Source organism: Zea mays, chromosome 5 (assembly GCF_902167145.1).
Source record: "Zea mays cultivar B73 chromosome 5, Zm-B73-REFERENCE-NAM-5.0, whole genome shotgun sequence".
NCBI classification, from domain to species: Eukaryota; Viridiplantae; Streptophyta; class Magnoliopsida; order Poales; family Poaceae; genus Zea; species Zea mays.
The window spans coordinates 79,746,995-79,762,240 of record NC_050100.1 but is presented as its reverse complement, the minus strand read 5'-3'; the positions used below and the strand labels follow the sequence as shown (position 1 = coordinate 79,762,240).

General features: G+C 47.2%; 1 protein-coding gene across 1 annotated transcript; it reads right to left on the bottom strand.

Moving 5' to 3' along the window:
• Nucleotides 1–11,833: 11,833 nt before the first annotated feature.
• LOC100282829 (benzoate carboxyl methyltransferase) lies at nt 11,834–13,889 on the bottom strand. Its single transcript, NM_001155735.2, has 4 exons — nt 13,745–13,889; nt 12,952–13,392; nt 12,580–12,858; nt 11,834–12,422 (listed from the first exon to the last, which is right to left on the bottom strand). The coding sequence occupies exons 1-4, from the start codon at nt 13,817–13,819 to the stop codon at nt 12,060–12,062; spliced, it is 1,158 nt and encodes a 385-aa protein (NP_001149207.2). The 5' UTR covers nt 13,820–13,889; the 3' UTR covers nt 11,834–12,059.
• Nucleotides 13,890–15,246: the final 1,357 nt, after the last annotated feature.

The following is a 15,246-nucleotide window of genomic DNA, read 5'->3' as shown; positions in this document are numbered from 1 at the left end:
GGATCAGCCTGGAGAAAAGCAAGTGTTTGGGCCAGACATTTTGCTTGAAGCCGAAGAGAACATCAAGATGGTCCGAGAGAATCTGAAGATAGCGCAATCGAGGCAGCGAAGCTATGCAGACACAAGAAGAAGAGAGCTGAGTTTCGAAGTCGGAGACTTTGTCTATCTGAAAGTGTCACCGATCAGAGGAGTCAGAAGATTCGGAGTGAAAGGCAAGCTAGCACCCCGCTACATTGGTCCGTATCAGATTCTTGCAAGACGTGGAGAAGTGGCCTATCAGCTCAGTTTGCCAGAGAATTTGTCTGCTGTGCATGATGTCTTTCATGTGTCTCAGTTGAAGAAGTGCTTGCGTGTGCCAGAAGAGCATATGCCAGTGGAAGGTCTTGAGGTCCAGGAGGACTTGACCTACGTTGAGAAGCCAGTGCAAATCCTTGAGGTTGCAGACAGAGTCACCCGAAGGAAGACCATCAGAATGTGCAAGGTCAGATGGAATCACCACTCTGAGGAAGAAGCAACCTGGGAGCGTGAAGATGATCTGATGGCTAAGTACCCCGAGCTCTTTGCTAGCCAACCCTGAATCTCGAGGGCGAGATTCTTTTAAGGGGGATAGGTTTGTAACGCCCTGAATTTGGGGGTAGAATTTTTTCGTCTTTTCTTTCACCAAATTCAGGCGTTACCCTGTTCTTTTTCTCATTCCCTCACTAAACCTTGATCTTTTCCAAAGTTATAGCGGAGTTCGGCTTGGAATTCCCGTGTAAAGAAAAACCCTAAATTACTTTATGTTGTTTGATGCACCATGCCGAACCATGCATTCTTTCGATTGCTTAAAAATGTAAGTGCATTCATCTAGGAAGATCGGATTTCAAAAAGGAGAAGAAAACCTTTTCTTTCTTTTTCTTTCTCTCTCCTCCTCTTTCTCTCTTCCGCACCGTGGGCCGCCCTGGCCGGCCCAGCCACCCCCCGCGCGCCCCTTTGGGCCCAGTTGGCCCATGCCGCCCCCCTCCCTTTATTTTTCCCAAAACCCCTCTCTCTCCCTCCCTTCTCTCATTTTCTCCCTAGCCGCCGCCCCTGCCCTAGCCGCCGCCCACTGCCCCGTCGCTGGTTCGGCCGCCCCCGCCGCTCGGCCGCCCCGCCGCTCGGCCGCCCCGTCCCCGTCCCCGGTGAGGTCCCCCTCCCCCTCTCCTCCCTTCCCTCTCCCCTCCTCTCTCCCCCCGGCCCAACCGCCGCCCAGCTCGGCCGCCCCATGGCCGGCTCGGCCGCCGCCGCCCCTGTGCGCCCTGCCCCGCCCTTGGCCGGCTCGGCCGCCCCCTGCCCCGCGCCCCCGCCGGTTCGGCCGCCGCCGCCCCTGCGCGCCCAGCTCGGCCGCCCCCTGCGCGCTCAGCCGCCCCAGCTCGGCCGCCCCCGCCCCTGCCCCAGGCCGGTTCAACCGCCCCCTGGCCGGTTCAACCGCCCCCCCTTTTTTTCTATTTTTTTATTTTTTTATTTTATTTTCTTTCATTACTGTTATTTATTTTATTCTAGGCAGGTTAATCATTGTTCATGATATTGAAATAGGAAACTTAATTTAGAATTCCGTTACGCTAGTTGATTCATATAATCAATTGTTTATCCAGTTCAATGTTGATCAACTAAAAATGACTAGGTTTCCATTAATGCATGTAGCTAATTCTTTTGTTAGAACCAATTAAAAACTAGAGCACGTGACGTCTAGTTATTCACCAACCCGTAGCGCGTCTTGGGCATAAGCTTTAACTCTCGCGAGACCTTTTCTCATTCCTTTCTAACCATAGTAACTCATTATTATATGTGGTATTCTATGCATGTTTAATCTACTTGTTCTCTTGTATGGTGTATTGTTGGTTTCCTAATTTCAATGGATGGATGTATGTATGTTTGCACCCACTTAGAGAACGATTCGGTCGAAGAGCCCGAGGAACTCGCAGGAGAAGCCCCTGAGCAGCAGTCAGTTGGTGGAGGCAAGTGTCCTTTGACCTATCTCTGTCCTATTCATTATTTAATTCACCTCCCGCATTACACATTTATACCTAAGGATTGACTAGCTTTTGTTGTCCATGTCCTTGTCTACCTATCTGGGTTGGATTATTATTATTATTAGTTAGCTTTATGCTATTGCTCAACTCTAATCAATGAACATGATGAGATTATCTATGATACGCTGTTTTCCCTTCTCTTATTATGATGTTGTACTTGTGGCTTTAAGGGGGCTCGAGCGGTTTCTCGAGTGCCTCTCCGTAAGGACCTGTTCTATGGATGACCGCCCGGGAAAACAGTGCAACCATGAGGGTGGAATGGGGTGCCCTTAGCTGAATAATTAGAGGATCCGGGGTGTAGTTCACTTAGCCGTCATGCCGTCAATGGGGCTCGGTGTATGCGGCTCGCTCTGCCAAGTTTGGGTTCGCCCCTTGGGGAGGAGTGCGGTGCATTTAGGAAACCTAACGGGTGGCTACAGTCCCGGGGAATCTTTGTAAAGGCTACGTAGTGAAACCCTGCCTATTCACCTTGGTAGTGTTTAAGGGTTTGATCGGCCCGAGGCAAGAGGGAATCACGGCTTGTGGGTAAAGTGCACAACCTCTGCAGAGTGTTTGAAAACTGATATATCAGCCGTGCTCGCTGTTATGAGCGGCCAAGGGAGCTCCAGTGATTAGTGGTGCTTGATCAGAGACATTGTGGTACAGGTGGCTACGAGATCGATGGTTTTGGTTATGACTTTGGTGCTGGTAAGTGGTATTCTTTCCGTTTGGAAAGGGTACATCGGGTTAATAACTTGGGTAATGCTAAAACTTGGCTTTCTACTAGTAAGTAATAATCTGACCAACTAAAAGCAACTGCTTGACTTATCCCCACATAAAGCTAGTCCACTACAGCCAAACATGATACTTGCTGAGTATGTTGATGTGTACTCACCCTTGCTCTACACACCAAACCCCCCCATCCCCAGGTTGTCAGCATTGCAACCACTGCTCAGGAGAAGAAGAAGCTGTGGAAGGAGACTTCCAGGAGTTTCAAGACTACGACGAGTTCTAGGTGTGGGTTAGCGGCAACCCCCAGTCGGCTGCCTGTGAAGGCCGCAGTTATCTACGTTTCTTTTCCGCATTTTGATTTATTGTAAGAACTATATGGACGTCTCAGACGTATGATGTAATCAACTATTATTCCCTTTTAATACTATTTTGAGCACTGTGTGATGATGTCCATGTTATGTAACTGTTGTGTACGTGAATAACTGATCCTGGCACGTACATGGTTCGCATTCGGTTTGCCTTCTAAAACCGGGTGTGACAATACGCTATACCGGATACAGTTGCACCAGTGACCAGTTTAAAGGTGTGTTTGGTTTGGCTTTTGGCTTTTGCTTTTGCCCTCTAAAAGCCAAAAGCCAAACCAAAGGACTCGATACAGGAAGTAGCATTTTCTAAAAGTCAATTTTCTCGCAGTGCAAAACTGGAAGCACCCCTAGACCTGTTTTTAGTGGCTTTTGGATGAAACTTGAAAACATATATCGAAGAACTTTTAATGACTTTTAGTGGTTTCAACCAAAGATTTTTAGCTTTTTAATAGTCCACAACATCTTTTTCTACAGCTCACAACCCACACCAACTTTTTTATAGCCACAATCTAACTAAACAGACCCTAAACAAGCCATGTGCGCCTACACATTAGATATGAGCGTGAGCCTGCTGCTATGGCCCAAGGCCCCAAGCTAAGGTGAGGCCACGGCTGGCCACAAAAAATGTGATGTTGATTGATGAAAGCGCAACACCGGAAAAGAGATAATTAAGAGTCTTGATGATGTTACAATCATGAGAAGATTCCAATGCATAAACCTCGTCCTATGAATTATTGTATGTCATTATCTAATACATTTCAATACTTCAACTGTGGATTATTAGTATGTCATTATTTGATGCACTTCAATGTTTCAGCTACTCAACTTAAATATATCTTTTAAACTTTCATGATATATAATGTGCTAATCATATATATTTATATTGCAAGATCTTTTTTATGGATTATAATCTCTACTAATTATTAAGACTCCAATGTAGACTGCCCCCGCCTCCCTACGCCCGCCCGCCCGCGCGCCCGCCGCGATCCGCCCGCCCGCGTGCCGCGATCCCCGCCTGCCGCGATCCCCCCCCTCCCGACATCGACGCCTTCCTCCCCCGCAATGCTCCGACCATGGCGTGGGGAGAGGACGAGGCTATCGGCCCTGACGTGGCCTCGGCGGGTCTTCACATCTCGGACCAGATCGACCGCGACGCCGCCACGCTGCCCGACCTGGAGGCTCGCGCTACGCGTCTCACCCCTACTCCTCGCACCCCAAGGAAGTAAGCGCCCCTCCCCCCTCCGACCTGCCGCAATCCCGCCCGCTCGCCCGCCCGCCGGACGCATGCCGCACGCCCACCCAGCACGACCCGTGGTCCCGTGGAATCCCGCAACCGCCCCCGAACCAGCCCGAAGCGAGACCGGAGGGGCACGAGCGCCACCGCCATCCCGCCCGCTCCTCCCCAGATCTCCTCGCCATTGCCGCCGCTACATCAGAGTGCCTGCCATTGCTGCTACCCCGGGCGGCGCGCCTTGATCCGGGTCTTGTCAAGAGCCCAGAGTGCCTGCCCGCCCGCCCGCCTGCCTGAAGGAAAACGAACAGCACCAGAACCGCGCGCGGGGGGCGGGCGCCGGGATGGACCTCGCGTTGTTCATCACGTCCGTGCTCACGTCGTTCGTCATCTTCGTGGCGCCGGTGCTGCTGTTCACGTGGCTGTCGCGCCGCCCGAGGAACGCGCCGGTCTACTACCCCAACCTCCTCCTGCGTGGGCTCGACCTGTGGGCGGGCCGCGGCCGCGGCACGCGCAGCCCCGTGGGCTGGCTCCGCGACGCCATCTCTGCCTCGGAGCCGGACGTCATCGCCGCCGCCGTCTACCTCGTCTTCCTCTCCTCTGGTACCGTCCCAGCCCGCTCGGGCTCGAGCTCACCCCCTTCCTTCCTTGTTTCTCCTTTTTTTCGCTTTTGCTTTCCTAAAAGATGCTATCATGGTGGTTGGTAGCGACCACCATCTCATTTCCTTCCGCGCTTCGTTGAAATTTTGTCGGCTGCGCACCAGGAATAAAACCTATTCGCAAGATTTCTTTTTTTAGTTCTTTGTTCTCATGTGATTTGTGGTGTTCGAATAGCGTTCCTATGTCATTTCCTTCTGTTTTCCCCCAATCATGCTTTGTTGCTTTCCCTCGTATATTATGTAGTAAACAACAACAACAACAAAAAAGGTAGGACTCGTGAACTGATGTGGGTTGCACGTTTTGGGCAAGTAAGTTATTCTGCGTGTTGTCCTTGAAAAGATTGATTTTGCAAGAGACAGAGGCTGGTGAAGACGACGGGAAGCCAAGCAGGATGAGGCAGATGATGAGCATGCTGATGTGGACGGCGGAGGTGTTGAGGATGGCGCCGGCCAAGAAAAACATGCCACCTATCAGCATAGAGTTCCTCCGGCCCATCGTCCTCATCAAGTGGCCGAATACCAGATTGGAGAGGATGGCCGCGAGATATAACGAGGAAACGAACAAGGTGAGCACCTGGTTTTTAAATATGCACAATACGTGTCCTACTGCGCGTTGTTCATCTTCTTGAGGATGTTTGGGAAGAATGCCTGGAGGAACGATTCCATCCGCATCAATCCTCCTGAAATTAAACAGAACAAGCTGAAAGCACGTAATTGATCTTATGCAGCGCCACAATATCGATGTGGTAGTTGGGGTTTGGTAGATTTTTTTGGACAATTTTTTTTCAACTATTAACAAAATCTGGTCATCTTCTTTTTAATTTTGTCGGTTGCGCACGAGAAACAAACCTATTCAGAAGATTTCTTTTTTTAGTTCTTTGTTCTCATGTGATTTGTGGTGATACAATAGTGCCCCTATAGTCATTCCTCTATTTTTTCCCAATCATGCTTTGTTGCTTTCTCTCATAGTACCTACAAATGGCTGTCTTATTCTTGCAACAACAAAAAAAGGTAGGTTGGATGAACTAATATGGGTTGCACATTTTTTGGGGCGAATTGTTCTCGAAAAGATCAATTTTGCAGCAGAGTGAGAGGCTGTTGAAAATATACAGTTAGGATTCGGTTTGGTGGTTGGGATTTCGTAGATCTTTATGGACGGATTTTCTTCAATTGTTAACAAGATCTGATCTTTTTTAATCTTGTCCTTATTGTTCCAGTGCTGTCCATCTTGGTGTACTCTGGGATCGTGCTGTTTCCGGTCCTCCTCCCAGTCCGAGTTGCTGCAACCGGCGGTGCCCTATCTACCATCCCTATCCATACCAACAAAACAGCCCAATCGGCTCAGAACTTCTCGTCAATAGAAAGGCTCGGAATGGGCAATGTTCATGTAAGTAATCATATAATGGTTTTTACAAGTGTTTAATGATTTATCTAATGGTTTATCTTAGTTTATGCTTCAATTACACAACATTAGTATTCTAGCCTCTCGAGATGGTACTTCACCGAACCGCTCCTTTTTAATAATAAACCGTTTTTAAGATAGTGGCAGGAGCGCTCTGCTTTTCCATTAAGAAAGATAAACTGCTTTTTTCATTATCCATACTACATTTATGATTTAGTTGTTCCTTTATAATACCAAACCCTTATTCTGAACTGAAACAATGGCCACATGGTCTAGGTCATTAAATGGATGTTCAACAAAGGTCAGGGGAAGACAATGGGAAGCTATTACACCCTGTTGAATGCTTTGATCGAGTTATTTGGAATGGTACTCTCACGACATATGGAGGGTTTTGCCTCGTACTTTTTTCATGAGAATTATTTCTTTTTATTACAGTGCTGGAGATCATGATAAGATGTTCGAGGTAGGAAATGGAATTTCTTTTTTCCCTCATTTCACCAGTTTGCGTGCTGTTTTAACTAAAAGATAGGATTTGATTTCATACCGTTTTCCCCATGATAGGAAAGCTTTGCTCAAAGAAACATTAGTTGGGGATAATTATCCAAGCATTCTTATGATGTCTTACACCTAAATTTTCCAGATTTTTGCTGATATGGAGGAACTAGGCGTAAGACCAGATGGTTCTATTATCAGGATGCTAGGTGATGTATTTCAAAAGTTAGAGATGATGGACAAATACGAAAAGTTAAAAAAGAAATACCCACCACCGAAATGGGAATATCGATACATCAAAGGCAAGCGCATTAGAATTAGAGTTTACCTTGATAGTAAAAGTGAAGAGGCGGCAAGAGGAGACCCTGACAATGATGAACTCGGAGAGGTAGAAAGTATACATCTTGATAATGAATTGGAAGAAGAAGCAAGCTTAGGCCTCGACAGGAGTGTATTGGACGATGCAGCTCTGGAGACCTTGAATATATATAATTCAAAGCTTCCATTTGGTATTTTTTTTAATGCCTGCTTAATCAAAGCGGCCTGGAGCAAATTGAACGGGTAACTTCCTAGAACCCATGTCGTCATACTTCTAAAACACGGACATCGTCACATCGATATCTTGAGATCTATTTTACTTGGATTGACTAGAAAACTGTGTCATGCTTTCCCATCAGCAGTCCTTTTTCATGACATTGTGGTGATTTTACCACGAGATGTGTTCTTCAGAGTTCGGTTACTTGATTTATCCGATTCACATGCATCAAGCTCATGCTTTTTTTAAATGCTTCTAAGTTCTAGCCATGTTAAAAAAATAGCAATGGTATTAGGTAGAAACACATAGGGCACGTTTGGAAGAAAGGGGAATGGATTTTCCAGCAGTTTATCCTGTCAAATGATCTGGTTTCTGGTAATCCTATTCCATGGGTACCTGTATCTGACTACTTTCGCGAACATGTGGTTGATTGTTGAAGGCGAAGGCCATATCCTGGACATCGGACATGGCAGAGTAGCCGTTACATCATCCATATGATCCTCCATTGTTCGGCATGGAAAGACACCGTTTCTGACACTGGAGTTGTCTGCGCTACCCATATCCAGTGTGGGGGCAAAAATCCATAAATGGGCTGGAGTAATTAAGGAAAAACTGGGGTCATAGGAGTAATTAAGAAAAACTGGAGAAGAGATCACTCCATAAATGGGCCTGGAATTTGGCCCATGCAAACAGGGCCTCGTTATTTCCGGCCTACGAATCTGGGTCACACGCAAGCCTGCGCATATATCACGTTCAGCGACCCCTCTCATAAAAAATATATAGAAGGGGGAAAAACGTTGTGCCCCGGTGATTACAAGTGCGAGGGATTTTTGCTTATTTGGGTCCCCACGCTCGCCAAAATACCCGCCATTCATTAACGGCCGCAGCGAATGACAAGGTATTTTGACGAGCGTACCCCAAATAAGGAAAAAATATATATATCTATCTATATCTATACTAACTATTAAGTCTACAGTGTAGACTGTCCCCGCCGATTCCCCTACCCCGCGGATCACGCGCACGCCCGCGCGCGGATCACGCGCCCGCCGCGCAGGCCCCTACGAATCCCGCCGCGAAACCCTACGCGCGCGGATCACGCGCCTGCCGCGCACGCCCGCACATAATTTGTAAACCAATATTAGGGCACATTCGAAGACAAGCTGAGATGCAGTAGATTTGCAAAGCAATTAAGCGGGTTCCTATTTTGTGTTGAACTGTTCTACAGCTCACTAATAGTAAAACAGTTATCTTGTACTTTTACTCACTATGATGATAATAAATGAGACTACCAAAGGTATTCTGTCAGCCATCTTTTTTGTGCTCCTATATATAGTAAACTTGCACTGTCAGCATTGCTAAACTTGCATTAATAGTATTTAGAGGTATTCTCCTGATACTAAACTTGCATTAGTAGCATTGCTTTTCTGCTCATGTAATAGTCCTTGTTCGCTAATGAAAGGTTTAAGGAACGAACAAAGTGGCTATGCATTTGAGAGGTTATTGCCTTTCTTTGGATCTGTCCTCTGATTGCATTATTTATAAGACATGCTTTCACGATTTTATTATACTTCTTTACACTAATGAGGTTGTGCATGTTGTCCGAATTTCAGATAAAACTTCTTGTAAATGACTGTTTTAATCTTGCGAGGATGCTAATATTTATATTTAACATTGTCATTGTTATTTTTAATTTGATGAAAGTGCATTCTCTTTTTATGTTTGTAAGGTATGTAAACATCTGCTTTTAGTGATGCTAACAAAAATATGGAATAACAATTAGTGTTTTTGCATATCAATGTATTTTTATCATATTGATTCCGTAGCAACGCACGGGCATATACCTAGTTTATTATATATGTATCGTTACGCCTTGGAATGCAAACCATTCAAAAACCATCTTCTTTTTGTGAACATTTTTAGAGGTACTAGTAAAATGCCCATACTAACAATATAACAAAAATAATTATAATCAAAATGAAGTGAATACACATGAAGAATTCTGCCAAAAGAGATAGGGATGACGAGTAGAAGAAAAAAATCTAAATATTTGTTTGATATGGTGTTAATGCTAACGCTATGATAAATCAGAATGAAGTCCTACTGTAACTCTTAATGCATGATTCTGCACACAAGCGATCAGGGAAAAAAAGTGTAACAATTCCTTGTAAACTCCACCCACAAAAAGCTACAGTATATCATCTTGGAAAGGGATAAAAGACCTGGATTTCTCAAGTAACATTTGATTTCTTTTATTGGTGTTTATATGAGTTCTTTATCTCACAGAAGAAAAATGACAGAAACCTAGTATTGCAGATGTTCTAGATGTCAGGGCGTGTTTGACCCTGCGCGATTGCGCAGTTGGCCACGAGGCTGGTGGTGCCGTACACGGGCAGCTCGTCGGCGCCGGCGCCACGAAGGCTCTCCAGCTCGAAGAGGTCGGAGCTGGCGTCGCTCCCCTCCTCGTCCTCCTCCAGCTCCTCGAGGCCCCGCACCAGCTCCTCCACCCTTCGTCGCACCACCGACGCCTCGGCTTCAGGGTGGAGCCGCACCGTCGTCGGCTCCGACGGCTGTGGTGCGTCAGCAGCCTTCGCAGCGCTCATGGTCGACATGCGCGGAGGCTGCGAGATTTTGGGCGGAGGGGTCGTTCTTGCCGGTGCCGGAGCCTTGGGCTTCCTTTGGAGGCGCGCTGAGGAGAACAGAGCCTTGAGTGCGCACGCGAACGTCGCCGGCGACGACGGCGGCTGTGGCCCGGACGATGGTGGTGGCACTGAGGCCCTTGGTCGGATTCTTGCAACGGGGAAACATGGCCTGGCCTTCTTTGGTTTGCTCTTGGGTGGCGGCGGGGTCGCCTCCTCCGCGTCCGTGGCGACGGATTCCTCTGACAATGACACCCGCGGCGGGGGCGGGCCGTGGCGGCGGCACGTAGACTCGATACCTACGGTCGACCCCGACGAGCAGGAGAGGCTGCTGTAGCTAGCAGCCGACGAGTCGGACGACAACGCGTACCCCGACCCCGAGTGGCGCGGGCGCGCAACTCCCGCCTCCCGCCGGCGCCTGTCCCTGTCCGCGGTTGACGACGATTGCCTGCAGGGCTTGGGCGCCGCCTTGTTCGCCCACCAGAACTGCGCCGTCGCGGTCGCGGTCGCCTTCTCCTCTACACTCCCACGCGCGGCGTCAACAACGACGTCGGCGCCGTCGCCGTCGTCGAGGGAGTGGTAGATGGTGTCCAGGAGCGACGCCGAGAAGGAGCGGTTGGACGGCTGCCGGCGTTCGTGTGTGTTCGTGCGTGAGATGAAGTGATCCAAATAATTTTAGCCATAAGATGCGTTTCAGTAGGAGAGAGTTGATAAGTTGGGTGGAGTTAGCTTAGTTTGTGAGAGTGTGGGATGTTTTGTTAGGTGTACTTAGCTTAGTTCTAACTGGTGGATTTAAGGGGTAGAGATTATCGTTATCTTTTTATGCTTTCATTTTAAATGTTTGCATGTGTGTAAGGTAATATATCTAGGAAAAATTCGTCGACAACAAACAAATTTATGTATGTCTTTATATATGCAGTTATTCATAGATTAGCTCAGGATCTTTATGAATCCTGGATCCACCACTATGTACAACATATTACTAAAATGTATTAAAACAATATTGTAAAATAAAACATGTGTGCATAGCCGCATACCCATTTCATACTTTCTACAAGAACGTGTAATTAATGGTGGAATTTTCAGTATCGAGTACTATTGTTGCTCCATAATCAGATTTTGTATAGGTAACCATGAAGGTCAAGATTGTTCCCTTTTGTGTGTAACAAATTACAAGACAATAAAAATTATTTTTAAATTCCTCCTCAAACTATAAATACATCCTTGTAGTTTAGTTCTAGTTTAGTATTCCAATCCCTAAATTCTTCGCTTCTCTTCGACTCTATGTCGATTAGAGGAGTCTAGGTCGGCCTACTGAGCCTAGAAAACACCTAGGATCTCTCCTCTCCGACAGGGTCCCTCCCGGGAGCGAGATCCAGGTGCCGCCGGTGACCTTCGCCGTCCCTGCGCACGCGCGGGCCGTTCGGCCTGTTGGCACGGACCGTCCGACCGTCAGGCAGGTAACCCTAGCCCTGCGCCAGGTCTCGGACCGTCCGGCCCCTGGCCGCGTACCGTCCACGCCTCTGCAGAGGGCGCCGCCGCCGGTTCTCGTTATAGTGATTGGCGCCCGAAAAGGTGTCAACAATAATAACAATGTTTGTCATCATGTTCCTAATAAATAGTGCTAATCCTAGCTAGTGCCCCATAGCTGAAACTACCCTTTATTAATTGTCAATGCGCCACAGATAATCTTCTCTACCTAATAGCGTTGGGTACCTAGGCCATCACAGTAGTATATATAAAATAAACATAACCACGTAATCCATGTATAATAATTGTATACCAGTATACGTATACTGCAGTACACATACTATGCATGCCAACTGGTTTTAGTACGACCGTACCGTATAATGCATGCACACATATACTCAATTGTACGTGTCCCATGAAATACACATGATATATCACATATGAGTATATTAGCTACACCGTACGAAATACAATACACATACGTATATGTATATCGATACATCTATATCACTCTTTCTTCAAGCACATGGCGAAGGTAGTGAACTTGGTCTTCTCCTTCTCGAGGTGCTCAGCGACAAGGCGCCTGAACTCGGCAAACCATGCATCAATTATGGCTTCTCCAAAATGGCGGACAATTAAAGACTTCAGCACGGATCTGATGTACTTGGCGACATTCATGCTGCTGCGAGCGCTGTCCTCGACGACGTCGTCACCCTCCGAGTCGTCGAGAGGGTCCCAGTTCATCTCGAACTGCTTGATCAGATCCATGCTGAACAGACCGCTCTGCGTGACCAGATCCTCCACTTCTCCCACCGACGGCCCGTAGATCGGTAGGTTGAAAGACTCTAGCTTTTCCTTCTCCACAAGGCCCTGGTAGGTGTTAATAATCACGACCAGATTAATTAATCCGCTTAATTACCTTCACGATGCTTTTAATTTCCTCCACAGATTAATTAGTGAAAACAATTAAGCAAAAAAAATTACAAGAAAAATTTACATACATATATATGCAACTAATATAACTAACCTTCAAAACAAGAGACTGCAACGCTGTTGCGACCAGTGCGAAGAGCTGGTTGAGGTCGCCACTGTACGCGTCCTCGTTCTTCCTGCCGAGAAATACAAGCACCATTCGCCCTCCATGCACGAGCTCTTCGTGGCGCAGCTTGAGGAAGAGGGAGAAGTCCTTCTGGAACTGCTCCTGGAACAGTTTCGCCACAGAAGGTGTCGTGGTCCTACTCCTTGCGATGTAGATGTTGTCCTCGTTCAGGCAAGGCTTTCTCCACGCCTCTAGTCCCTCAGGTTCCTACACGGTATATATACAGATATAAATATATCGTTTCAGAACATTATTGTAAATTAAAGATACTTTCATATACCAAGTATATACTCCTACTACCTGGGAGCGCCAGTGGAGGCAGTAGGAGGAGTGGAACAGATGCACAGTCTGACGAGGAAACAGCCTGTTGTAATAGGACTCCGGTAGCCCCATGACATAGTAGGGAGGAGGAGGAGGACCCCTTTCACAACCTGCTGCCCTTCTGAACTCCTCCTCGACTGACCGAAACAGGTGGTTGAAGTCGTTGCCGGGGAGGTCGTTCAGGACGAACTGAAGCTCCACGTGATGGTCGTCATCGTCTCCGCCGCCGCTCGGCGGCTTGCACCGTTCAGCACCAGCCGCAGCAGCGATGCTGCTCAGGACGCTAGAGATGAAGAGCAGCGTGTTCGGTCCTGCAGAGCATCCGAGGTCGGCGACGACCATGGTTCTGGGGAGGAGAGCTGCGTACACCTGCTTGACGGCAGTCTCGACCATTGGCCTGGTCTCGCGGACAGCTACATGCTGATAGGATAGATCCACCATCAGTGAATGCAAGAATAAGGAATAATAATCAAATAATCGATCAGTAAGCCTTATTCAGTTAGCTCTCAATCCATGTGGATTGAGTGGAATTAGGTGTATTTAAATTCCAAAAAAGTTAAAGTTTTTTAATTTTTTTTTAAAATCTCATTCAATCGATATATAATAGGAATAACTGAACAAGGACTAAAAGTGTTGGTCTCCTGTCTTTCCATACCAATATTCTAAGGCGATGGAACGAAACCAACTTTCGAATTCGATCGCGGTACGTAACTAGGCTAGGATAAAGTCAATATGAGAAATGCAAGAAATTAAAAAGGGGATAGAATATCACTTGGCGCCTACAATTCTTGGAGTAGCTCCATTCTCCTTCCCCTTCGGCCATATGGAAATCACGTCTTATATCCATATATCCCTATGATAGAGGAGCTTGGGATTATATGTATCAGAATGAATTACTTGTCCCTGCCCATGCCAGTACCATCTCTGTGAGCCAGCAGCAGGTACATTTTATAGTGCTCGGCCCTCGGCTGCTCGCTCTAGGTAGCTAGCAGGGGGCCATTATGAGACAGCGTCTCGTCAAATGATCTTATCCCGAAAATATATATATATATATATATATATATATATATATATATATATATATATATATATATATATATATATATATATATATATATATATATATATTAAGTGCTGGGCTACCAATAGGTAGAGTAAGCCTAAGGCAGACGTGCCATCTGGTTGAGCTGGACTAGGTTCGGTCATCTATAAAAACACTCGAGACCTCTAGGGATTAGGGTTTCGGGCTCGACGGCAACTGCGACCGTGTGAGGTGCGAGCGGTGCAGAGCGGCGGCCGGACGTCGACGACTTCCTGCGGCACGAGACACGAGCGGCGGTCCTAAGCAACATCGGCGAGCGGCGGCCCCATACGATGTCGGCGAGTGGCGCCACGAGACACGAGTGCCGCGGCGGCCGGACGTCGACGACGACTTCCAGCGGCGCGAGACACGAGCGATGAGCGGTGTCATGAGGCGCGAGCGGCGGTCACAGGCAATGTCAGCAAGCGGCGGCCCTAGGCAATGTTGGCGAGTGGCGGCACGAGACGCGAGCACTGCGGCGACCGTGACTGCCCTAGACGAGAGAGGCGGTGGCCGTGTCTGCTCGAGGCGCGAGCGGTTGCAGCGACCGCGACCTCCCGAGACGCGATCTATGGCGGTGGGGACGACCTTTCCAAGGCGCGAGCGATGATGGTTGCGGTGACCGTCCGTTGGCATGCAAAGACAACGATATTCTCCGATGCGGCTCCCATATTTTTTGAATTTACCATAAAAATAAGATCGTGATTATAACGCACCAAAATTATCAACCTCTCTCACTTGGCTCGGTATTTGGGCACATAACTGAGGGGTTTTATGATCAAAAATAAGGTTTTACGCTCGAATCTGGAGATACGTCTACCAATGTACCATGTGGCAGTTTTTTATGCAGCATTTCGTGTTGCATAAATAACAAGACTGTGTAGCATAATTAATAACAATATATATCATAAACTGGTCGTAACGAGCCTAGCTGCATGGGTATTAGAGTGATGATATATTTATGGAGAAAATGCAGCATCTAAAATAAGATTTTATTATTTCTATGCATGCCAATTAATTTCCTTTCATCGCACATTCATGTTATCCTAAATTTATACGGATGCAATTGGAAACAGATTTTTACGTAGTGTACCGAATTGCATAAATATCTACACTGTGTAGCATAATTAATATAACAAATATCATAAACTGGTTTTAACGAGCCTAGTTGTATGGCTGTTGGAGTGATCCTA

Bases quoted from the DNA above. Each gene is read 5' to 3' on its own strand.
- LOC100282829 (NM_001155735.2), bottom strand. From the start codon at position 13,819: ATGGATATAAGACGTGATTTCCATATGGCCGAAGGGGAAGGAGAATGG. The intron at 12,859-12,951 runs GTAGTAGGAGTA...TATACCGTGTAG, and splicing joins GCCTCCACTGGCGCTCCCAG to GAACCTGAGGGACTAGAGGC. The intron at 12,423-12,579 runs GTTAGTTATATT...AACACCTACCAG, and splicing joins TGCAGTCTCTTGTTTTGAAG to GGCCTTGTGGAGAAGGAAAA.